General features: G+C 44.1%; 2 protein-coding genes across 4 annotated transcripts; one reads left to right on the forward strand and one right to left on the reverse strand.

Moving 5' to 3' along the window:
- Positions 1 to 331: 331 nt before the first annotated feature.
- Positions 332 to 12,189, reverse strand: vrk3 (VRK serine/threonine kinase 3). 3 transcript variants are annotated; one of them, XM_088614482.1, is made up of 15 exons: positions 12,049 to 12,189; positions 9,502 to 9,653; positions 8,644 to 8,784; positions 8,133 to 8,240; positions 7,735 to 7,872; positions 7,235 to 7,290; positions 6,910 to 6,976; positions 5,558 to 5,642; positions 4,937 to 5,039; positions 3,879 to 3,971; positions 3,157 to 3,289; positions 2,780 to 2,900; positions 2,318 to 2,376; positions 1,583 to 1,719; positions 332 to 1,299 (listed from the first exon to the last, which is right to left on the reverse strand). In XM_088614482.1, the coding sequence occupies exons 2-15, from the start codon at positions 9,647 to 9,649 to the stop codon at positions 1,294 to 1,296; spliced, it is 1,395 nt and encodes a 464-aa protein (XP_088470608.1). In that variant the 5' UTR covers positions 9,650 to 9,653; positions 12,049 to 12,189; the 3' UTR covers positions 332 to 1,293. The 3 variants fall into 3 exon arrangements, with proteins under 3 accessions (XP_088470608.1, XP_088470606.1, XP_088470609.1); XM_088614480.1 differs by lacking the exon at positions 12,049 to 12,189 and adding an exon at positions 10,262 to 10,421; XM_088614483.1 differs by lacking the exons at positions 8,133 to 8,240; positions 12,049 to 12,189 and adding an exon at positions 10,262 to 10,421.
- A 294-nt stretch (positions 12,190 to 12,483) lies between these two features.
- LOC148644589 (E3 ubiquitin-protein ligase AMFR-like) lies at positions 12,484 to 23,902 on the forward strand. Its single transcript, XM_088614479.1, has 13 exons — positions 12,484 to 12,878; positions 13,723 to 13,815; positions 14,584 to 14,748; positions 15,128 to 15,280; positions 15,714 to 15,754; positions 16,048 to 16,180; positions 16,947 to 17,080; positions 17,338 to 17,448; positions 17,799 to 17,989; positions 18,424 to 18,527; positions 18,747 to 18,881; positions 19,592 to 19,782; positions 20,383 to 23,902. Exons 1-13 carry the CDS (start codon positions 12,630 to 12,632, stop codon positions 20,549 to 20,551), a joined length of 1,869 nt encoding a protein of 622 aa, XP_088470605.1. The 5' UTR covers positions 12,484 to 12,629; the 3' UTR covers positions 20,552 to 23,902.
- Positions 23,903 to 24,029: the final 127 nt, after the last annotated feature.

Consider the following 24,029-nt stretch of genomic DNA (forward strand, 5'->3'; position numbering starts at 1 on the left):
TAAAGAACGGCGAGGTGAGAGCTCCTAGAGAGAGTCCAACACCGAGCGCAGACCTGAGGGTAGTGAGGGTTTAAATATCCCGGGAAGCGGAGGGTGTGGTCATCAGTGTGCTGTTGCGGTCAGAGAATTGATCAGCGCGCTGGCGCTTGCTGGAATTACCCGTAGCTGTGGCCTGATAAGCGAGAGGTCGCTTGCGGGATAGAATACGGTTGTTGGTGGGCGTGACACCCTGCTCTAGAGAATAGTTACAGCACAGAGGAGACATGTTTAGGCAGAAGAGAACGAGCAGAATTCTTTTATTCATCACAGAAAGAAGCAGCCTAAACAAATGTGTGTTCGACTCAAACATTTTATTTTCTTTTCAGCAAAAATAGTTTAACTATAAAAACTCCACAAATACAGTAAATGTTAAAAATCTCAGCGTGTAGATCAAGAACACAAAGGGTTCACATTAGCAAGAAAAGTGTTTGTTCAGTGTTGTTTCCTCCTGACATAGCAGGAGTCTCCATTCACATCATAAAATGAACATAAAAAGAGAGATATGCCGCTTTTTGCTAAAATTTGCAGAAGGATGTTTAATTCTAGAACTTCGTTCATGTGTTTGCCTTTCAGAACCTTGCAACCTGCCTTTTACAACATCTGTTTTGAAATTTTGAAACAATGCCCTGCTCTTTTTTCATTCCAACACGCAGAAGGCTGATCAAGAACCATTCCTTTTTTCAGAACTTTTTTTTACTCCTTCGAAGAAACGTGTAAGCGGCAGGGTTGTGGCCTCCAGGACCAGGACTGACGAACCCGTGCCTTGTGGGATAGATCCGGTCATTTGTACCCGTTCTCATGTTCTTGCAGGTGCTGGAGAACTGCTCAGTGTTGCGTCTGGTTAGATCATCCAGCGGTGCCTCGCCTGTCTAGCTGTGCCCTGTGGCTTGTGAGGGCAGGACCCCAGGCAGGGTCATTTCATGACAGACTGGTGACATCTGGACCTGGACTCAACCTGCCTTCCGCCCGACCTGCCTGTACTTGTCAAGACCTCGGAAAGCCCTACAAGTGTCACTGATTCTGCTAATCCACTGATCCCACTTCTTTTCCACTCTTTCAAAAAAAATAAAAAAACTAACTTTTATAACTTTCAGAACAGCTTTTTTTAGAAAACCTTTCACCCAAACCTTTTGAAAAAAAGAATCAAAATCAAGTGTGTGCCTTCACATTTCCTATTACAGTGTTATTACATCTTTAAACAAAAAAAGAGCACTCCAGAGAATGTTCCTCTCAGCGGCTCGGCCCTCTCCCGCCTCAGATCTGAAAAGACAGAGATCGTGGGCTAGTTAGAATGTCTTGGCACTCAGAAGTACTCCAATCCCTTTCACTTCAAGACATTATGCGTCATGTGTAAGACATATGCACTCGTGGGAACAGTCCAACGATTATAGGTCAAAACAATCGTATCTGCATGCATTAGTCTCCACTTGACCTTACTACACAAGCCCGAGAAAGCGAGCGCTGTCAGTGCCGGGTATCTCTGCTTAGAACCCAAGTGCAGAAACCCAGGACACAGCAAACCCCCTTGTGCTGCTTTACTCACCTGGACATCGATGGGTTGATCGAGAGAAGTCCCCAGCTGCTGCAGAGCATCCGTCATGAGATTCCTGAGACTCAGGTAGTCTGGCTTCTCGTTGTACTGCAGAGCCATCACCTGGGACAGGTATATCTGCACAGCAGCTGCACACGGAGCACAGACAGCACATGACCTATGCACACGGCCGCTTGGCCAAGCCCTTTTAACAGGAAGGTTTTCTTTCTCTTGGTGTCAGATTGTTTCAACTACTTGCAGAAAGATAAATAATAAAAGCTACTATCTTTCAACATTTACTGTCAGTTATTTTTATCAACTGAAGCAGTATCCCAAATATCCATCACAATATAATTATAATTCACTCCATGTATAAAGAGCTTTTAATCACAAAGGATCCCGACATGCTTTATGTACAGGAAGGGGCTTGCTTTATCATCCACTGAGGTGCAGTGTCCACCTGAGTGATGTGTGTCAGCTCCACTCCACAATATATTTACCAGGTTTTATTGAAAACGCCTGGGTTGATCACGGAGCACCTTGACAATTTTGTTACAATTCTTTTAACAGCAAATACCACATTCAATTCATATAGTATTTAACTTGCACAATTCGTAGCATGCACACATGACTGTGTATAGTTACACTGTCTTTCATAGTACTAAGCAAACGTTATGTTGGTCTTCTGAGTTGTACAACCTAAGAACTGATCTAGATGAAATGAGAAAGAGACACCAAAGACAATACCTGGAACTCTTTTTCTTCCAAAGCAGTGAGCCAAGAGTCCTCCTACATCAGCCTTATACCTAATGAGGAATAGTAACAATAAAGAAGCATCTTTCTAGATAACTTAAACAACAGAAATAGCATTAGGTCGGTTTCTACCAAATCACTCCTAAAGAGGGTTTAAATCCTTGACTGGGGCAATAAGGGTGACCTACAGGTAAAACATTTTATAACTCGCTCGGCAGCACTAGTAAAAAAACAGTGTGACTCTGTGTAATAGCAGTAAGAATGTAGCATTCATTCAGAACAAAAACTGAGGAAAAACAACTAAAGTCATGAAGAATGAGATAAGTTCCATTGTCTTTGCTGTGAAAAGGTTGGAGTGCGATATTTTGTGATTGCATTGAACAAACTAATTTCAATACTGTAAATAGTGTTAACTATGGCACCCTTCTGCAAATCTGGGACAAGGGAGATCCTCACCTCTCTTTCTCTGCCAGGACCTTGCTGGGGCTGCCAGCCTGATGTGTCCAGGGCAGGGTGCCTGTATGCCACTTGAGCATGCAGTACCCCAGAGCCTGCAGGTCACTGCGCCGTGACGGGCCTGGGAACAGAGGGCGAGAGAGCAGAGGTGGGAGGACTGGATCACTGTACTGCAAATACACCTTGTACATTTCAGCAAAACATATAGACAAATGTACATCAGGGGAAGAGGACAGATCCGTGATGAGCCCAAGTGTACGGTAGCCTCACACAAACACACCATCAGCGCAGCACAGAAAACTCACAGCCTCCCTGACCCACTCCTGGGCTCAGGGCGACAGTCAACCCCTTTCACTGCACAGAGCAAAACCGCTCACCAGCCCCTTTGTGGGAATCAATGCTGATGAACTCCACAGCACCCTCATGTGCGGTCTGGCTGCCTTCTCGGTACTCCACCTGTTTCCCACCAGGACAATACCGGAAGGCGTGGTGGTATCCTGCAAGGTACACCTGGAGCCAGAAAACAGCGACAATTCACCTCTTCTAGTCTTATGCAAATGCACTTACATCGGAGAACAAGAGGAACTTTTTTATAAAGTTTGAAACAAGCAACACAGCCATGTTGCTACAGCTGCTGTTCCCAACTTCTTTTAAGAAGCAGGTGGATGATTTCACATCAGCCAGCTACTGGCATCCAAATGCTCTTGATGTGCCACCTCTTGGTGTTGCAATGATCTTTAGGTTTTATGACCTTTTTTTTCTATAGATTGCAAAAGCAAAGCTACTCTTTTTGAAGCCAATGGCTAAATCTGCTTTTACAACACATTTATGTGCGGCAGATAATTCACCACAAGGTCACAGGGAGGAAAAAGCAGAAGATGTTTTGGCTGTGGAGTGACAGTCATTCGACAGCATCACAGCAAACAATTTCTTGAGTTTCCGTTCTTCCTGTTTTAGACCTAATCATATAATACTCATATGCAGAGTAGTGAATGAAAAGACAATCATATGAGTCCACAAAAGACTGAATGATTCCCTGCTCAGAGAAGAAAACCACAAAACAACAACCCTTGATAGCTGGTGCCGAGAGTCCACTTACCTGTTTGGGCTCTGCAGGATTCAGGTACACATTCTCCGCCTGGATGTCCGCATGAACATATTCGTTCTCGTGGATGTACTCCAGAACATCGAGCTAAAGAGAAGAGCACAGAAACGTGTGTTTTGGTGTGTGTCAGACTGTCAGCCCTGCTACAGCACCCTAGTAAGACTAGGCGCTTAGGGGCACGTCAGGCTATGAGCACTGTGAAGAGCAGAGCTGTCAGTGTGTTCATTCTATGGGGATTTAGCACCACCCAATGGCCCTGTGCTGGAAATCAACCACAGCAGTTTAAAAGATACCTCTCGATTCTTACTTGAATGAAGAGCCCCTGTGGCGATACCGCATCCCTTTAGCCCTTGAAGTCTTCATGGCAGAAACACAGGATAACCGGTTGGTTTGATGTTTGAAAATGAGCTGAATTCAACTGACATTTGCTACAATACAAACATTCCCAGAATGCATTCCAAGCACTTGGTGTCACGCACGTACAGAGTGCTAAAAACGGCTTCTGTTTTACCATTACCTCTTACCACATTTGGCTAATGTACTGGAATGTTCTGTCACTGTTAAATGTGTTACAGTGCCACCACATTAAAACGAGCACCTTCGAGGCATAGGTCAATGATATTCACTCCTGATCCTGGAGGGCTGCAGGGGACCAGGATTTGGAGGTTAAGAAATAATCCTCGATGAATGAAGAGCTGGAGACAGTGGTAATACAGACAGGCTAAGACCAAAAAATATTAAAATAAAATCAAGCACTGAGTGGAAAGAAATCCATAATTTGAAACATATAATAGCCTTCCAGGACTAGGTGTGGCTATCAGTGAGACAGGGGAACTGTCCAGTCCCCCTATATCATGTCCGTGGCGGAAATGATCACCAGCCTGTACCAGCATTTGCAAGAGACCCTGTGTGATTCAAGCTAACACGCGCTGCTAATCTGTCGTCTGCTCTTTTTGGTCTTTGCTACTGTGTCTCGTACTACAAACTGTTCTTAGTTCCAGAGTCCCTTTAACATGGCACAGCTCCACACATCTGGCCATTCCTGTACCCACTATTCTACAGCAGAGCTGAAGGACAGCTTTCTCAGACAGAAGCAGAGTCTTCTCATCCAGGATGGACTGTAGAGATTGGCCCATGTTGTGGAAGATAAGAAACCTAAAAAATAAAATTAAAATCTATGAGGTCATATTTGCACATCACTGAACAATACAAATAATAAGGATAACAGTGGGTTATATGGGCATAAACTAAAGGGGATTAAGCAGTGAGGACTGACCAACAAAGAGTTTTGTAATGCAAGACATCCTAACAACTTTGTGCATTACTTAAAGACCAAAACGTAGGCATGAAATCAGCCTGTAGAGTAGATGTAGTGAAAACTTTACAAACTTAATTAACAGAGAACGAATTTAGTAAATTAACTGCAACTCAGCTTGCCTATAAGAGACAATAATATCCTCCTGGATCAAGAGCCACATTCACTTAAGAGGAGAACTGAGCAACAAAATGATCAGACTGCAACCCACTGTGATTCAGCTGCAGCAGTGTAATGGATCCAACTCCCTTATTTTGCATAAGGAATGCAGGTGCAAAGATTTTCCTGTACTGAAACCTCACGCAGAATCACTCATCCTCTCTGATACGAGTTCTGTGCTCTACACACGCATGCATACCTGTACGTGTCTGCGTGAAGCCCAAAGCCCACACAGGTAGGGATCCCAAGGAAACTCAACTTGTGGCATTTCATCCACTTTTCCACTACAAACAGGGACAAAGAGAACCAGAGATGAGCCGTCCATCTTTTATAACAAGTAACAAAGTGGTCAAATGATTACACACCCACCCCATTTACTGCAAACGTGCATCTCTGCTACCAGATGAACACAAAACCAATAAAAACACAACTTTCGTTTGACAAAATTCCAACATCACCGATGGATGATATACAGAACACAAGAAGTCTGATACACACTGTGTAGGTAAGCCTGTGAAGATTAAGGAGGAAGATGGACCTGTTACTCAGCTGAGTCCAAAAGGCTGAACAAGCTCATCAGGAGAGCAAGCTCTGTCATTGGGTCTGACCTGGACCCCTTGGAGGTAGTGGCTGAGAGGAGAATGATGTCCAAATTAGAGGCCATCATGGACAACTTCTCCCATCCCCTCTATGACAGGCTTGCAGGAATGAAGAGCACGTTCAGCAATAGACTGATTCATCCACGGTGCGACAGGGAGCGCTACAGGAGGTCATTCTTGCCGTCTGCCATAAGACTGTACAACGCATCCACCTTGCGTCTTGGCAGAGGCAACAGCGACAGTGACCTGTTTCTGGACTAAACGCATATACACATATACTGCTACATCTGTTCTCTTTTTCTTTTTCCCGTTTACAACCACTTTTGTGCAATATATGCCAGGGACCTGTGCAATACATTTATATTTATATTTATATCTATGGTTACATCTATATTTATATTCATACGTGTGATACGATTTTCTGTGTACTGTTCTGTTCTAGTTTGCTCTTGTGTGTCCGGACTGTGAGTAACTCTTGTATTGTATTGTATGTATTGTACTATTAGTATATAATTCGTTACACTGTGGCTGTGTTGTGTGTGTTAAGCTGCTGATGCACTGCAATTTCCCTCACGTGATCAATAAAGTATCTATCTATCTACAGCGTACTGGAAAATAATGCGGTATCGCCCGTGCATTTTGAATGGCTGCATCTGTAGCTTTCTTAACGCGAGAAGTACTACCGTAAATAAGTACTGTACTTAAGTACTACTACTGTAAGCAAAAAAAGGTTGTTGTTTTTTTTTTTGGGGGCGGGTTGGGTGTCTTTCGCTGGAAACTAAATAACTACTGTTATTTAGCTTTGCAAAAACTTAATGAGAGTGACAGTGACCAAGTCAACAATCCTCATCAGAGATCTGTTGTTGGAGGTTAAAAAAAACAGCACAAATATCACATTAACATACTGTCCTGTGACCTACTGCCTCTGAGAAAAACAATGGGGTAAACTCGCCTAATGTGGGCTTCGCTGCTCTCTGCAGGAAATTCTGTTCTTTGAATATCTTTCCATCCTTGGCAGCCTATGGAAAGAAACAGTCAGATTAACAGAACAGTGGAATACAAGCATTACACAGACTCCCTTCTGGGAATTAAACAGGAACTGAAAACCGTCATTCTGGTCCTACAAGAACTATACCCAGTGAGAAACAGTGCTCACATAACCCCTAGACATACTGTAGAAGTGAAATTCAGAGTCACTGCTCTTGAAAAGGGCTGCGTACATTAAACAGTCTCTCACTGCAAGACTCTGCCATGTCTCATCTGAAATGGGTACTTACTAGTTTGAGGGTGTATTTGTAGTCAGCTGTGGGGGCTCCAGTGGTAATCTGTTGAACTGAAAAGAGGTTAAGGAACAGAAGTTTTATTTTAAAGAGGTAAACAGAGGGATGATTCAAAGTTCAACAGTTTCCTGTATCAAATCAACATGTTTCTATTTGCACAGTGTATGTCGGGCGAGAGCGACTAAGGACAAGGATTCCACAGCAGAGATTTATTTTTCCTCTCCAACAGTTCAAATACCATTTAAACTTCAGGCTAGAAAATGAGCAAACCCTGCTTAACAAGGTCTAAAATGACTATGTTCATACAGCAACACGTATAAAACAAATTGAGCTTTTACTTCACATATCATTATAAACTGGCATCTCGCACTATTCAGAGTGACACAAGGACAACACTGACGATCAGCGGGGCAGTAAAGGACTGGTACTGTATATTATGAACAAGTCAGCTGAAAGAGCACAAAGGTCATGTCCTGCACTGCTCCGGCCTCGCTCACCTCCGTACAAAAGCTCCGAGTCGCTCTGGCGAAGCAGCTTGGTGAGCCTCCACTTCCTGCCCGCGGTGTCCGTCAGCAGCTCGCTCTCCTGGAGGGGCTCGACGCACATCCTCCGCGCTCTCTTGGGCGTGCTTTTGGCTGACGATTAGGGAAAGAACGATGAAACACTGGGAACTCTGCAAAATCTGCGTTCTGACATTCGATTGCCCCGTCTTCCTCTCTTTCCCTGTTCGGTCCCACGTTGTTGTGGTCTGCACAGCGGAGATGCAGGAAGGCCAGCAGGGTTATTTCCCAAATCAGTTGTACTGGAGCCTCTGAAAGGCCTTCTCTATCTGCAGCGCGTGCCAGCATTGTGGCTGAAGCTCCCCCCCTTTTCCACAGCCGAAGTGTCCACTTACCCCCAAGGGGGGATTTAGGAGAGGGTGAGGCCTCAGCGGTGCTCTCCTCTTCCTGCTTGACTCTTGGGGACGCCTGGCGTTTGCGCGGTGACAGCGGAGCACGGCTAGCTACACAACAGAGACCACGCGTCAGGGCCGTGAGCCAAATGGCTGCTGTGCTTGAACGTGCCCATGTCTAGACGCACAACACATTCAGCAAAGGGAAAGACAAGGAATGCTGTACATGCAGCTGTGCACCACTGCGTTACCTATCTATGAATTGGCTTTATTACTCTGCTCTCCTCCCCACTTATAGCTGATGTGTGGTGAGCGTTCTGGGGCACAATGGCTGCCGTCACATCATCCAAGTGGATGCTGCACACTGGTGGTGGTGGAGGGGATCCCCATTACCTGTAAAGCACTTTGAGTGGGGTGTCCAGAAAAGCGCTATAGAAGTGTAAGCAATTATTATTATATTATTACCGCCCAGTGTCACAACTCACTGCTGCTTCTGGCTGGCCACCCTGCTTACCTCCAGGGAGGCTCTTGGGGGATTTCGACAGGGAGGCAGCTGTCCTGGAGCTGACCTCCTCTTCCACCTTGACCTTAGCGGCCGTCAGCCGTGTCCGGCGAGGTGGAGTGAGCGATGGGGCGTGAGCGGGGCTGCTCTGACCTGCAGAGGAACGAAACACACGTCAGGGTTTTGAAACAGCTGCCCTTGCCCTTGTACCCTGCAGGATGTCTAATTAAACATGCACAGGAGTATGGGAAGGAGCAGGGCAGTGAGGGAAGTCAGAAAGAACAGAGCACAGTGATGTTTAATGAGTCAAGACTCAAACCATGTGAAGACTTGGAAAGCAAAGAGAAAGTGCAATAAAAGCACAACGCTTGAAACACACAGTAAACTACAATATTGGCCCACCAATTTTCACTAATAGCCTTCGTGACATTTTACTTTAACACCGTAAGTTACTCAAGAGTAGCATAATTACCTTCAGAAGTGAAGGATGAAAAGTAACTAAGAGTAAGTGGGTTCATCTTTACTGGAGTGCTATTTTCACAATTAGTGAACAGGAATGAAATGTTGGAAACGCATTGGTTAGAAACTTATTAAATTATATATCTACAGTATATAATGAGTCTCTATCGAGATTTAGGTAAATTGCTCTGTGAAAACCTTAAAAGACACCACAGACACGTCTACTTGCTCTTTTTTGATGGAAACCTATTTACTCCGAGATGGAATGGTAACCATTCCACAGTCATTCAAAAGCCAACCTCCCCCCCGCCCCGTGTAACTCAAATCAAAAGCACGGAGACATCCAAGCACAAGCCGCTTCTCCGAGCGGTGTCTGTCTCTTTCAGCAAGGCGCACGCTGACGTCCCGTACCTGGGGGGTCGCTGGTGGTCACCTGTGAGATCGCTGAGGCTGCAGCCTCTTCAGGGTCCTCAGTGGGCAGCTTCTGTCCGCAGGACGGACAGAACTTGAAGCCCGCCTGCAGCTTGGAGCCGCACTGAGGGCAGTAGTGAAGGATCATGGTGCTAGAAAGAGGAGGAAAGGTGCAGGCTGAAGTTCTGCTAACTGTGATGACTGAACTTCCTTCATGGTTCTAATAATTATTCCTTACACGTCTATAGCGCTTTTCTGGACACTCAACTCAAAGCACTTTTTTACACGTTTAGTTTGGCCCTTAAATATAAACACTTACAGACGATTGCTTCTGGGGGGGTTATATAAAACAGTTTATCGATTTAACTGACGTTTTCATGAAACCGATGATTGCTTAACGTGTTCCTTAATACAAAACCCCGGGTTGCGAGACGTATTTAATTTGTTTTAACTTATTCAGTATGTCTCACATTGTCATAAGCTCAGCGTGATCGACAATTAATATTCATTGCACAGGTCCCTACCAAGATTGAACACTTCTTGTCTGTTAAAATGAAATACATGTTTGTATTTAACAAGACGTACAACAATCGCATATGAAACACTGGTATGTCACTGCAGGACTGAGAGGCGCTGGCTCGCCCTGATTAAGACAAGTATTAACACCTCGGAAGCAGCAGAACTCAATTGCACCGCCACTCAAGTGAGTTTTACTGTGCAAAACAGGCTGCACAGTCACCGAAAAGAGGGCAGATTGTACCTCAAGGTCCAGCGAATCCACAAAAACCGATATAACTTTCCCTCGCCAAACACAACCGTCAACACTCCTACTTGAAGGACTTATCAGTTAACCATGTTGCACGACCAGCTCCAGCCCCTCAGGAACTGGGCCGCCTCGGCGTCACGTGACAATAACACCGCTGTACGTCACAGGACGGGGCGCCGCCTGGGCCAAAATGATTTGCGCGTCCCGACGTAGCGAAGGCGTTGAAAACGAGACGTGCTGCGATTCGCAAGCGTGACGTTCAATTAATATTTTATAGTTAGTGAAATTTTTGTGACAGACGGTAACCCCTAATTGCAGACACTGCTTTTGTTTTGTAGCCGACTAAGCCACCTCTAGCTTAGTCATTCTCAGGATCTTAGGACCCTTTTCTCTCACAATAGGTTCCTTTTATTAATGAATCACCAGTGTCCCCACAGACAAAACACTTATCCAACATAATTACACCTTTTTATTACAGTTTCTCAATCTACACAGGACCTATGACACTACTTATCCACCAGAGGTACTTCCTCTCAGAACAGTTCCAGGACCAAATGCCCCAAAGCAAAAGTCCGTGTGTCAGACACTGGTCAATCCACGCCAATTTAAAGTCAGCCTAGTCCCAGAGACCAGCTGTCCCTCACCTGGATTTGGTAACTTTCTGACAATTTGACTTTCTGTTGAAATAATGATTAATACAAAAAGCTATGTAATGACAGAGATACAGCAGTCTATGCTGTATTCATTGGACTATTGGAACAGTTGGAACAGTGTCAGGTCCTGAAGGAATGTTTTTTTTTTGTCTTAACCTATGAAAACTCTCCTGCTTGCCTTTGGGAGGAGAGGGGAAACAGGTCTGAAAGACAACATCAGAGCTCATCATGTCTCTGGGGAGAATGAATGGCACCAGCTTCTAATCTCGGTTTTTCTCCAGCCAGGCAGTTCTGCTTTCAAGTCTCTCTTAAAATATTTACTCCCAGAGTGATCCAAGCTGCCACAACCTTTCTTACGAAATGGTTCAGGGCCGTCTGCTCTTCGCCACTAGCCGACACCAGTTTCAAAACCGAGCATTTTGCATAGGAGATCTATGAAAATAAGAATTTGCATAGAAAATCTATGAAAAGTAAGACTCTGGCGACATATATAAAAAATATTCTGAGATAAGGGGACACAAACCCTTATCCCCTGCGCTCACGGAAGTGATGCGAGTGATTTTGAAATTAAAAAACAAAAAAAAAAAGATAAGTCTTACATTATAGAACTGTGTGTTGCGGAACTCATCATATCCCATAATTCCCCATATTCATTATTCCTTAATTCTCCTCTTTCTTTTTTGTGGTAAATTAGTAGGATTCATGTAAGAACTTTATTGGATGAGCATTTCCAAACTTAAGAATAGTTAAAATTAATTGTTATTGTAACCTAAAATATCGATCACAACAATGGATTATCCATTAAATTCTAAGAGAGTATTTGGAAATGTTTTTTTTAGTTTCTATTGACTAATCTGTCACGAATTAGCAACTCTATGGCAGCACAACCGGAAGGAGAGCTTGACTGACGCTGACGCAAACCGGAAAAGAGGAGCTCAGATGGAAACTCCGAGAATTAGAAACTGGAGACGGACTGTGGAATAAAAATAAACACTGCCAGACTCGTTTTGCATCTACTGAGAGGACGAGCAGAGAAAAGAGTGGAGGAGACAAAATTTGTAAAAAAGTACGGAGGTCGCTGACATAGTTTGTTCAACCCTGGCCGGTGCCAAGTCAACTAAACCTTACCCGCATCACAGTGGAGGGAAAACGTATCAGATGGAGTCTTAAAAAAGTGTATTTAATCTTAAGATAACGTCTGCATCTAGTCGTCGGGGCCGCGGTCCTCAAGCAGCTGTGAAACCGTTGTGCTGTCAGCCTGTCGAAGCTGTTGTGTTGTATAACAGGGCCACGGAAGGATTGTGCAAGTCTGCTGCTGAAGCAGTAACTGGATCCATCTGGAAACACTAGTAATATCGAGGCCAGAGAGTAAGAAAAAACCGCCCCGTTTTTACTCATTAGCAAAAGCAACACAAGTGCCTGCAGTTATCCGAGAAAATCATCAGGATTTAGCAGGGTTACAACACCCCCATGTCGCAGAATGCGATATATCGACAACAACTTTGAACTGGCTTATCCTCATGTAGTCTCTCCGGCCTGAATCTGTCACTCTTAATTAGTTTGACTGGGTTTTTTTTTTACAACGTTTTACTTCAATAAAAAGAACCAATTTAAACCGTTATTGATCGCATCTCCGCGGTGTCGAGTCCGTGAAACAAGGTATTGAAACCGATTGTATTTATTGAACTCGGAGCCGGTCGAGCGCCAGGATGCCGTTGCTGTTCCTGGAGCGGTTCCCGTGGCCCAGCCTGCGGACCTACACTGGCTTGAGCGCGGTCCTGCTGGCTGGGAGCATCCTCAGCGCCTACAGCACGGTGACCGAGCCGGGCTACAGCCTGCCTGAAGCCGGAGACCCCCACCCCAGCCCGGATCAGGACGAGAACCAGATTGACGGCGTCGGGAACGGAGTCGCTGCAGATGTGCTGTGGTACCTCGTTTCGGACAGCTTTTTTGTTTGGGTATGTAGGTAGACAAAGCAGGAATCCAATGCAGATGGGTATTGTGTTTTACGTTATTCATTTTAAAGGGGTGGCATGTGTTCATTTCTTATTTTCAAATTAAATTGACAGTGTCATTCTAACTGTGATGCCGTTGTTCGGTTCCCGTACTCCTGTTGAGAGTATTATTTATTTATCTGCTGCCTTTCAAGTTAAAGTATCTCAAGGTGCTTTGGTCACCACTTTATAAAAATATATTTCTGCTCTGGGATCAGCCTAGGTAAGACCTTTTTTGTCTTGGAACAGAGAAGACTTCAAGGAGCCTGATTCAAATTTTAGAAATCTTCAGTATCAACAGTGCAACATGAACCAGAGAGCACAAATGGAAACTGTGTGAAAGTGCATTTAAAACGGTAAAACAGAAATAGACACCTAACAAGCCAAATTGTTTGACTGGACTCGTTTTGCTTCTCGCCATTCTTAATATTCTGAAGTTCCAGGGTGCGATCCATGAATGCCAAGCGATTTAACTAAAATTAGGACTAATCAGAATACCAGCAGTGCTCAAGTTTCCACAGGCATGGAGCTGATGAGAACAGTCAATGTTTATTTGTTGCAGAAAAAAAAACCATGACTTCATGCCAACTGAACAATTCGATCGTGCAGGAGCTTGGATTAACTTCAGATTTTGTGCAAACAGATGTTGAGTGGGTTTCTGTAACCGTGCTAAGTGGCTGTATGTTTACCGAGCACATTTGTTGCTTTACGCTAAACTACTGAAGAGGTTACATGTAAGGTGATGCCACATGGATTACAGTGTAGATTGTTTTTGTACCCGTGACTCTGTTTTGCCCCCACAACACAGGTCCTGGTAAACACAGCGTGTTGCTTCCTGATGATGATTGCCAGAATGATTCAGTACATGGTGTTCGGCCCCCTGAGAGTCAGTGAGAGGCAGGTAATGAGAATCGGATTTCTTTTCCTTTTCACACCTGGGAAAATGAGAGGTCTAAAATTCATACTTATGATAAACTGTAGTGATTCAATTTTAATTGTGCGCAAAACTAAGCAGGCACCTTTTCTGTGATTTTGTTACGCAGGTATGCTCCTGTTTTGAAAATGTTGTGGGTTTTCAAGACATCTAAGTAAATAAGTGTGCAACAGCATGTTTACACAGTTACAGCAGAGTGCATCAGTATTGCATCACGAGATTGTCAAGAGGATTCCGGTTTAGTAAAAAGGCCGCATGATGTCAGTCTTCATGCTGAGATACACATATAAGTTACATTAGGCTTAACTCGGTTTTCTCAAGTTTATTTAAGTGGTAATGTGGACAATAAAGTCTGTTCTGTTAATCATTCACAAAATGCCTAGAGATTTGGTAACTGAACAACTTTAATCCCCTGAGAAGCCTCTCAGACAGAGCTTGAATGTGATGGTTTGGTCTGACTTTTCTCAGTCTTTTAATTATTTAGCTGTGAAGTTTATGTATTGAATGCAACCTTCTGATTAATTTAAGTAATGGTTGAATCTTTTTTTATGGACTGAATTATTATAGCTAATCATTTTTAACTTTATCAGCCACGTGCCATTTTAGCTCCAACACCAAAAGAAATGCCAGCTAAACACCGAAGCAACCTTACAACATTCTGTGATTGCACGAGTGTTAGCAAAGCTGTTAGAATTGTTGATGTGAGCCTTAGCATCTGTCCGTCAATCTCTGCAGCACCTGAAGGACAAGTTCTGGAACTTTATCTTCTACAAGTTTATCTTCATCTTTGGTGTGCTGAATGTGCAGACTGTGGAAGAAGTGGTCATGTGGTGCCTTTGGTTTGCAGTGCTGGTCTTTCTGCATCTCATGGTCCAGCTCTGCAAAGATCGGTTTGAATATGTAAGTAGCACTGGACCATTCAAAAAGTCAGGTGTGTGCTGTTATTTGCTATGCAGTCTGTGCCCCGCAAGGCCAGCTCGTTAGACAAGCGATCTTTTGGAAGTCCATAAGGTGTATTTCCCGTCTTTAGTTTAACCCTCATTTTTAATGTCTTATGACTGGTGTCACCTTATAGCAGCTCCTCTGGTTTAGATGGTGGGATGTGTAAAGCAATCTGAAAGTACGGCTATTAACTTTTGTTGAAGGAAATCTGCACCATCCTGCAGACGTGCCAAATCCTTGCATACAGTGATTTTGTCACTGGGTCACATGAAACGGTCTTAGAAATGGACGGGAGGGGACAGAACCCCATATTCTTCATGCTCTGTGTGCTCCCCAGCTGTCGTTCTCGCCCACCACCCCCATGAGCAGCCACGTGCGAGTGCTGTCCCTGCTGGTGTCCATGATGATCTCCTGCTGTGGGCTGGCTCTTGTCTGTGGGCTAGTGGGGCTGTCCCATGGAATGCACACTGTGGCCTTCATGGCTGCTGAGGTACGACCAGTCTCCTCCTAAATTACTCAACATTGATCGTCTCTCGAGGATAGAGCTTTCTCAGCATTTTGTATTGAAAGAAATTTCAAGTAATGCACATAATGCACATAATCCCACAAGTTTTGCTTACAAGATATAAGAGTTTGAAGTGTATTTTCATGATGGATTTTACCCTTTGTGCTCTACATCACATAATACTTTTGTGGTTAATTTTTCAAGAGGCAGTCTTGAGCCAATCTGGGGATATTTTCAGATATGTTTACATACGCTAGTTAAGGAATCAGCTGACAGATTCAGGGTGTAGTTTGGAAATAACTGTATGTAAGAACACAAATTTGTGATCTGTACAGGAAGTGCCATAATGTTAAATTGGGACTAAGACGTTATAATACTGTATAGTCATCCTAATGTCTGTGGATGTTTTGTTTTCCAGTGTCTGCTGGTCACTGTGCGGACCGGTCATGTCATCATGCGGTGAGTGCCATCTGACATGTAGCCGTATGCTTCAGTTCAGCTGTCTGATTAAGAAAACATAACATCCAGATGTTGTTCAGACTGAAAGGGGAAAATCTGGCTTACAGTTAAAAAAACCTACAAAGCTGCAGGGTACAGTGTACAAGATAGCACCATAATCTTTATTTGTTTAAACTTTTCTTTGACGTTTTGGTTACTGATTTGTATGGGGGAAAAATGCCCTGGGACCCAGTACTGCATTGCTTGGTTTGTTAGCTAGGGCTCCTGACTCCCGGTCTTGTCGTTTGCTACAGGTACACCATCCACCTCTGGGACCTGAACCACGAGGGCACCTGGGAGAGCAAGGGCACCTATGTGTACTACACTGACTTCGTCATGGAGCTGGCCCTGCTGTCCCTCGATCTCATGCATCACATTCATATGCTAGTAAGAGCCAGAAGAAAGTCCTGGATCATATGTCACCACAGCCCAGAACTGTCTGCGGTTTACTTTCCAGATTGTGCATGTGGTGTTGCATTACATATGGTTCTCCCTGCGGCAAGTTGGTGGCATGTTGTCTGGTCCAGGGCGTAAGTGTTGCCCTGTGCCCTGTGCCCTGTGCCCTGTGCCCTGTGCCCTGTGCCCTGTGCCCTGTGCCCTGTGCCCTGTGCCCTGTGCCCTGTGCCCTGTGCCCTGTGCCCTGTGCCCTTGGGCTGGGCTTCAGGTTGCTGAGATCCTTGCCAGGCCTAAGTGATTTTGAAGGATGGATGCCTTATCCCCTAGCCATCATGAAGCCCTGCAAAACAAAATTTGTCAAATTTTTTTATCTCCTTCAGAGGTGGTTGATATGATTTCATCAAAAGCAGGCTTCGGTTTCATAAAATATGCACCAGTCACCCTGTCAAAGACGCCGTTCATTCTTGCGCCCCAAGCTTCCAGTATTGGGCTTTGAGCTGCTGCAGCCATACTCTCTGATAATGGATCTCAAATAAAATCTGAAGTTTCTAAACTGCTTTTACGTTAAAAAAAAAAATATTAGTGCACTAATGGGGGGGGGGGGGGAACTTGTAATCAGATGGTGCACGCTTGAGGAAGTGCTTTAGTTCTCTCATCAATAAGTGGATTAAGAGGGTAGTCAAAAGTTCTGTTTTAAAAGAATGATCTTTGCCGATGACTATGGGCTTTGCTGCCTGCTGCTCTTGTCTTTCTCTAGCTCTTTGGCAACATTTGGCTGTCGATGGCCAGCTTGGTGATATTCATGCAGCTTCGCTACCTTTTCCACGAAGTGCAACGCAGGATTCGGCGCCACAAGAACTACTTGCGTGTCATTGGCAACATGGAGGCCAGGTGAGCACCCAGCTTGAAGCAGATAGACTGCGAGGACCTTGTATACAATGACAACTGCAGGAGAGAGACTTAAGGTCTCCTTAGGTTTCCCAACTTTCTTATGTGTAAAGATTATGCTTGTTTTCATCCAATATTTGTTTAGCATCTTTTTCCCCTTCTGACTGTTACAGTTGCTCTCAATGTGCCTGTCTAAGTGAAGACCAGTTTACTGCCACTTCAGGCCGGTGAGTAATCTGTGCCCCTGTCCTGGCTTGCAGGTTTGCTGTGGCTACAGCTGAGGAGCTGGCTGCCAACAACGATGACTGTGCCATCTGCTGGGACTCCATGCAGGCGGCACGCAAACTGCCCTGTGGGCATCTCTTCCACAAGTACGCCCTGTTCCGATCAGTTTTCAACACATGTCTGGACTTGGGTCTTATTCCTTTTCTCAGTCGTTTGAATAACTTTTTAAAGCCTGGTTGGAGAACACGCATACATGAACCGAAAGTTGCTATTTTGCTTCTGTTGTGAAAATGTAGTACAGAACGTTTTGACCTATTCGATTGAATAGAAGGAGTTTGGTTATGGTAAACAATTAACTGTAATAATAACCCGGGAAGAGCTTTGTCTTTCTGCGGCACTCTTAGGGCTAGATCCTGGAGTTTTCTAAGAGCGATGGCCGATCAGTGGGGACCTGTCTGTGGTCCAGGCTGACTGTGTTGGTGTTTGTGTCCCGCAGCTCCTGTCTGCGCTCCTGGCTGGAGCAGGACACTTCCTGCCCCACCTGCCGCATGTCTCTGAACATCAGCGAGGGCGGCCAGGCCAGGGAGGACCGGCAGAGAGAGGTGCTGGACGACGCCATCGGCCCAGGCCCGGCGGGAGAGGCCAGGCCTCACCTCAACCAGCACAACCACTTCTTCCACTTCGACGGTGAGGCACGCTGCCCCTGCTGCTGTCCGCTAACTGAACCCGTTAAAGACGTTTTATAAATACGGTAGACTTGCAACTGAACCTTATGTGGTCGCAGCTTTTATGTGTTTGGCTCTGGAAAATAAAAATATAGGGAAAAAATGCTTTATTCCCTGAAAAAGCCATCTATAGCTACTTAATGAGCCTAAACAGTCATATTAACTTTTATTTACTGTTTTTATACTTATATTTGATATCTTGTATTACCTTAAGAAGTTAGTTTTTTTGTAAGGGTGATAGGGTCAAAGTTGACTATATGTGACTTTCTTTATACACCGCTCAAAATCCCTAACCCCTGTATACGTTGCGAGTTGACTGTGTAATAAGTATTGTTGATTTAATGCAAAATGGCTTGGAATCCTTTGCAGATTCTTTTCTTGCATTGTACTTTGTAGGTTCCCGCATTGCGAGCTGGCTGCCCAGTTTTTCAGTGGAAGTTATGCACACAACTAACATTCTTGGAATTGCACAGGCCAACAACTCCCAGCTTAATGCCATGGTGAGTACGCAGGATGTGGTATAGTGCTGAATCAAACCGTTAAAAATTACAAGACCGTTCAGAGAACCTTTTTAGTGCTCGTTCCATCAGAGTTGGTTTTAGATGGATACTGGATACTGAAAAACATTTTGAATAATTCTGTGCTCCTGGGGAAAAGCAGCGAATAGCTGTTTGACATGGAAAGTTCAATGGCAGCTTCTTTTTCCTGTCCTCCTGCAGGCCCACCAGATCCAGGAGATGTTTCCTCAGGTGCCGTATCACCTGGTGCTGCAGGACCTCCAGCTCACGCGCTCTGTGGAGATCACCACCGACAACATCCTGGAGGGGCGCATACAGGTTCCCTTCCCCCAGCAGGCAAGTCACCCACGACTGCCAGCAGCTCTGGGCGCTTGAAGATTGCCGTGCTGTGTACATTTATGCGCACAATTTTACATTTTTAAGAAATACATCAGTAGACAAATTTGCTACTTCTTGATTAGTTCTCATAGGAACTTGAGCATGATGATTTTAAAGATCTGTAAATTTTAAAGATATTAGCTATATACAATTTCTTGCATTAGGAATTTGTCTTTTTCGCATATATATTCTCCATGAGACACACAGACAGGAAGAGAAGCTTGGGGTCAGAGCACAGGGTCAGCCATTTATACGGCGCCCCTGGAGCACCTGGGGTTAAGGGCCTTGCTCAGGGGCCCAACAGAGTAGGATTCCTCTGCTGGCCGTGGGATTTGAACCTGCAACCTCCCAGCCACAGGCGCAGATCCTTAGCAACAGTGCCACCGCTCCGCGGATGTGAATGAAGCCTCAGAAGCAGAACCATCTTGTTCTGTGCGCACAGCTGTTTGAAAGCTGTAAAGATACTTTTTAGCATAAAGGTTCCTAAAGCCTCACCTGCTTTGTCCCAACACATTTTATTTAACCCTGCTGAAGTTATTGAAGCTATTCTCTGAGCCTGTACAACACCACGCAACGGGTAGGTTTTCAGAACACCCTGAAAAGAAGAATCAAGAAACCTCCCTGACCTGGATTTCCCTGCTTGACTTTCTGTCTCCTGACACTTTCAGCCCAGCGAGCGCCCTGTCCTGCAGGTGACGTCTTCCCCCGAGGAGCCCACTGGGGCTAGCGGAGGCGGTGAGGCAGTGCCCAGCGAGACCGAGGACTTTGAGGCCAGGGGCAGCCGCTTCTCCAAATCAGCTGAGGAGAGACAGAGGATGCTGTTACAGAGAAAGGAGGACCTGTTGCAGCAGGCACGCAGGTACACCCTTCTCAGCTCTTGTGTGTCTCAAGTGAGAACCGTTGCTGATTCTGCAGTACTGTTTCCATTTGCAGTGAAGCCTTTGTGCCACTGTGGCCACTGTATGTCTAGAATACTTTCTGTGAATACTGCTGCTGCTGTTAGATTCATAGTAATCGTAGCTGTGGTCCAACATGCAGAAAGGGAAACTTGATTTTACAGCTGAGACTTAAGACTTAAATCTGATGTGGGCATGAAGGTAATGTCCAGTTTACAGCTTTGTTGAGCGGCCCAAAGCAATTTATTTTCTCTACCCACAATGTTAAATTTTTACTCTGCATCTCGGCACACATGCACATATGACTTGTCAGAGCAAGAGAATGTTTACCGTCTAGTTCACTTGTCTTAGTCGCTAATTGATCTGTGGATGTTGTTTAGCTTGTTTCTTGAAAGAAGCCAGGGTATTGTCTTCGATAGCCCGGGAGGGTAGCTTGCCCCTAAAGGACTGTGGGAGCTTGCCCCGTACTCCCACAATCCTTTAGGGGAGGAAGAAAAAATTGGAGGTAATCAAGGTAACCTTTTTGAGGGTTGGTTTATTGACTCTGCTCCCCGCTTTTTCAGGCGATATCTCAGTAAGAGCCCAGAGGAGATGGAGGAGGAAGAGGAGGAGGAAACCCTGCCTTCTTCAGAGGTTGATAACCCCAGCTCGGACTCTCTGACGCTGCGGCGCAGAATGCTGGCAGCGGCTGCAGAACGCAGGATGCAGAGGCATCGGGACGGACCGCAGTGAAGGCTTCCTGCCTACCAGCTGCAGGCTTCTTGCGTAACTTGACCAAAGTGGTGTAGCAATTTGTCTTTCAAAGGCATAATCTTAGAAGTGCTGCCGATGAAGTAGGGGGGGGAAGGAAATTAATATCTTTTTCAATTTTTACAAACTTCTTTTAAACAAAAAAAAAATCGCAAGCATGGCATTTGGCTGTACTGTGACTTTGCCTTGCTGTGTTAGGTTGCCTTAGAAAGAAAAAGACCATCAGGGGACTTTGATATGTCTTTATAGCTACAAAGCTTTAAATAATCTCACCACAGGAAGTGCACTGCATTTGAATTGAGGGCTCCGGGTTTGAACCTTTTAATGCACGGAAAAACATGAAACCCCACAAGTTCCTATTTTGAGAAAAACTCAAATGTGTTTGAAATAATTTACATGTTTCATGGTCACTTCCTTAAGAACAGCATATGTTCTTCAAATTTGCATGTACAGTATTACTGTCTCCTTTAGTTACAAAATTTGTTTGCAGAAGGAAGTTTAGGGTTTTGTGATGTCTTAACCATTTAATTTAGGCAGAGCAACAGGCGTTTTCTCTGACACGAGTAATGTGTCTTTGGCCAGTTTGGCATTTACTGTGAGCGCATTCAAAACCTGTTTTTTTTTCGTGGTTTTTGAATGTTATTTGATTAGAAACAATTCCTAACTTTAGACACAGCTGGAATTTCTACAGATGCTGGAATCAAATTTTAAAGTATTTGAATTGTTTCTTATGATTTGAATCGCTGTCACTTTAAATTAATTTGAGCTGATTAAGGAATATAATAAGTAGAAAAGAAACAATTCTTTAGAAGTCTAGATGGAGGAAAATATTTTAGAAATTGCAGTAATCTGAGGGTTTTTCAAGCTACTTTGTTCATTGGATATCTGCCATGTTCTAACAACAAGCACTTTAATTCTGAAAAGTGAAATGTTGCTATCTTGCAGAATTCATTTAAAAGACAAAATGGTAGTCATCTATTTTTTCTACCTATTATAAATGCTTGGTGCTATGATGGAGCAGCTGTAACTACTGCTAGCCTGGGACTTGTATACCTCTGAAGTATTCACATAAAGAAAGAAATCTTATAGTATTTATAAGGCAGGAGCACTTAACGCACAGAGAGTACACAAACTGGCTTTTGCATGTCTGCAAAGCTAAACATGCTAAATGTTAAACATTTGGTTCAGGCAATAGCTTTGGCATGTCTTGTTTTAAAAAGCCTCAAGGTCTTGTGTTCATGCAGCGTTATAACGGAACGGGATGTGCACTTGGTTAGTGGATATGGTTGGGTGGAAAAGCTCTTGCTATCCAAGCATCTCTGTTTCTGTGTGTTTCAGTGCAGTGATTCTGTTAGTCTTGCTAGCTCGTATGTAAGTGATCCGGAGTTCTTGGATTGCAGACATGAAGGGCCAGCTGAACTTGTTGGCTTCTAATCTTGGGAGAAGTTTGAATTTAGAGGAAATATCTTTGTTCTTGTGAAAACCAAGTGGTGAGATGATGAGACTGTAGACTTCTGAGATTTATAACATTGTCGTTTCTCAGCATTTACTTTTTTTCTTCAGTGAATGTTTCAGCATGTAGTCGAGAATTACTCTTTCACCATGCTCCACTCATTCCTGTCTCCTGAATCACATTACCCATGCTGTGTTTCAGATTTTTGTCTGCTTTGTCCCAGGATTTAATCGGTGACTACACTTGGCTTCAAAAATTTAAAATGTCGCTGTTGCTTAGCATTAGATGACATTACATTTCAAAGTTTGAGACTTCTGACAAGCCAATACCAGCGTAAGCCTGACTCAAGCCGGGATAAACGCTGGGACAATCCTGCTCTGGTCAGAGCAGTCAAAACATCGGAGTGAGTAACTTGGAAGATAAGTTATTTTTAATACCATAAAATTTAGGACAGTGTTTTGTAGTTTCAGTCAGATCCTGTTTTCGTTATCTCGAAACGCATAAGGATGAGTCATCTGTTTCCCTTTTAATTATTGCTGTATTCATTAGCACTCATCACCCCTCTCCTTCTTTTCTGTACATTTTGCAGGATAGTTATTCGAAGATATTTGATTTTTACCATGTTCTAGTCCATATTTATATTTATTGGGGTGCAAATTGGTACCTGTAGTTACACAGGTGGCAGAGAATGTACACTTAGCTATAAAGAGGCTCTTAGTGTAGCATATTCTTCGTGACTGCGATTTACACAGGTTTGCCTGACCTGATAGTAGCGGGGGCACGAGACAGCAGCAGGAGACTGGCATCAGCGCCACCGCAGTCAGGGACCTGGTGGTGACTCACTGGGCTCCATGCATGCGTGAGGGTGTGCATTTTTACTGTAAGTCAGACAATTAAGCTTTTAAGTTAATTACGAAGTTGACCGAGATTGAAACCCAAAAGACATTACAGCTGCCTAGCATCTGAGTTTTTCATGCCTGATGTGGAGAATGCCTTCACCGTGTTTCAGTCGATTTAAACAAACTCGCCTTGAGACCTCTTTTGTATCGATGCAGCAGAATCTGCAATGGTTACAGTACAATCGGCTGTACAAGCAACTTCTTAAAAAAAGATGGACCTTTGTTTGTATCCAGTGGTGTGGACTGCCAGCCTCTTGGCACACTAGAGCAGCTTTTGTTTTCCTTGTTCTGGATCCCAAGTAATGAAGGAAAAATCGTATTTTTCCATGTATCTTTAATAGGTTATTGATTGTTTTATGTACAACCCAGGGGGTCTCTAACCCTGGTCATGGAGAGCCCCAATCCAGTTATTCTCATAAGTCACCCAATATCGTTGATGATTCAGAGATCAGAATCATTTAACCAGTCGATCAGTTGAGTTTATTTAGAATTGGTCAGTCAGAAGCAAATACTGATCCTTGAGGACCGAAGGATCTTCTGTTGTTCCAAATGTCCTGACTTTAGAGATCCTGTCCCATTGCTTCAGGCCTTCAGCTGGTGATTTAAAGGCTGCCTACAAAACCTGCTAGACTGGGATGTTCCAAGATCAGGTATCAGGACCCCCTGGTAGAACTAGTGCTTGTATTTGCACAGTACAGTATTTGTGTATCTTGCAGATGCACACACCCATAGTTTTTCCTCAGAAAGATGGTCGCACCTCTGGGGTTTCTCTTGACTTTTTTGTTATCCCCATAGCAGAGAAACAAAACTGGACGATTTACCAAACTATTTGGTTACTTTTCATACACAAGCATTTGTGCCTAAAAATAAACAGTGGAGTGACTACGTAATTTTTGTAAATAATTTTGTAATATGAAATAACTGTATTGTAAATGTTTAACTGACCCTGCAAAAAATAAAATAAAACTCAGTACTACCACACTTCTTCGTAGCTGTCAATATTTCCAATATTTTTTAACACTGGAGAAGTAATTGGTTTCTCATTGTGTCCATTTTAAATATGCATATCAAGGAACGTTTAACGATTCGACTCATCTCTCATACGAGC

The sequence above is a fragment of the Lepisosteus platostomus genome, chromosome 20 (genome assembly GCF_059453375.1).
Source record: "Lepisosteus platostomus isolate fLepPlt1 chromosome 20, fLepPlt1.hap1, whole genome shotgun sequence".
Lineage (NCBI taxonomy): Eukaryota > Metazoa > Chordata > Actinopteri > Semionotiformes > Lepisosteidae > Lepisosteus > Lepisosteus platostomus.

Excerpts from the sequence above, each read along its gene's own strand:
- LOC148644589 (XM_088614479.1), top strand. The coding sequence starts at position 12,630 with ATGCCGTTGCTGTTCCTGGAGCGGTTCCCGTGGCCCAGCCTGCGGACC. Across the intron at positions 13,816-14,583 it reads TGAGAGTCAGTGAGAGGCAG|CACCTGAAGGACAAGTTCTG; the intron begins GTAATGAGAATC and ends CAATCTCTGCAG. Across the intron at positions 18,882-19,591 it reads AGGTTCCCTTCCCCCAGCAG|CCCAGCGAGCGCCCTGTCCT; the intron begins GCAAGTCACCCA and ends TGACACTTTCAG.
- vrk3 (XM_088614482.1), bottom strand. The coding sequence starts at position 9,649 with ATGATCCTTCACTACTGCCCTCAGTGCGGCTCCAAGCTGCAGGCGGGC. Across the intron at positions 7,873-8,132 it reads TCCTAAATCCCCCCTTGGGG|CCAAAAGCACGCCCAAGAGA; the intron begins GTAAGTGGACAC and ends CCTAATCGTCAG. Across the intron at positions 2,901-3,156 it reads TGATTCCCACAAAGGGGCTG|GCCCGTCACGGCGCAGTGAC; the intron begins GTGAGCGGTTTT and ends CTCTGTTCCCAG.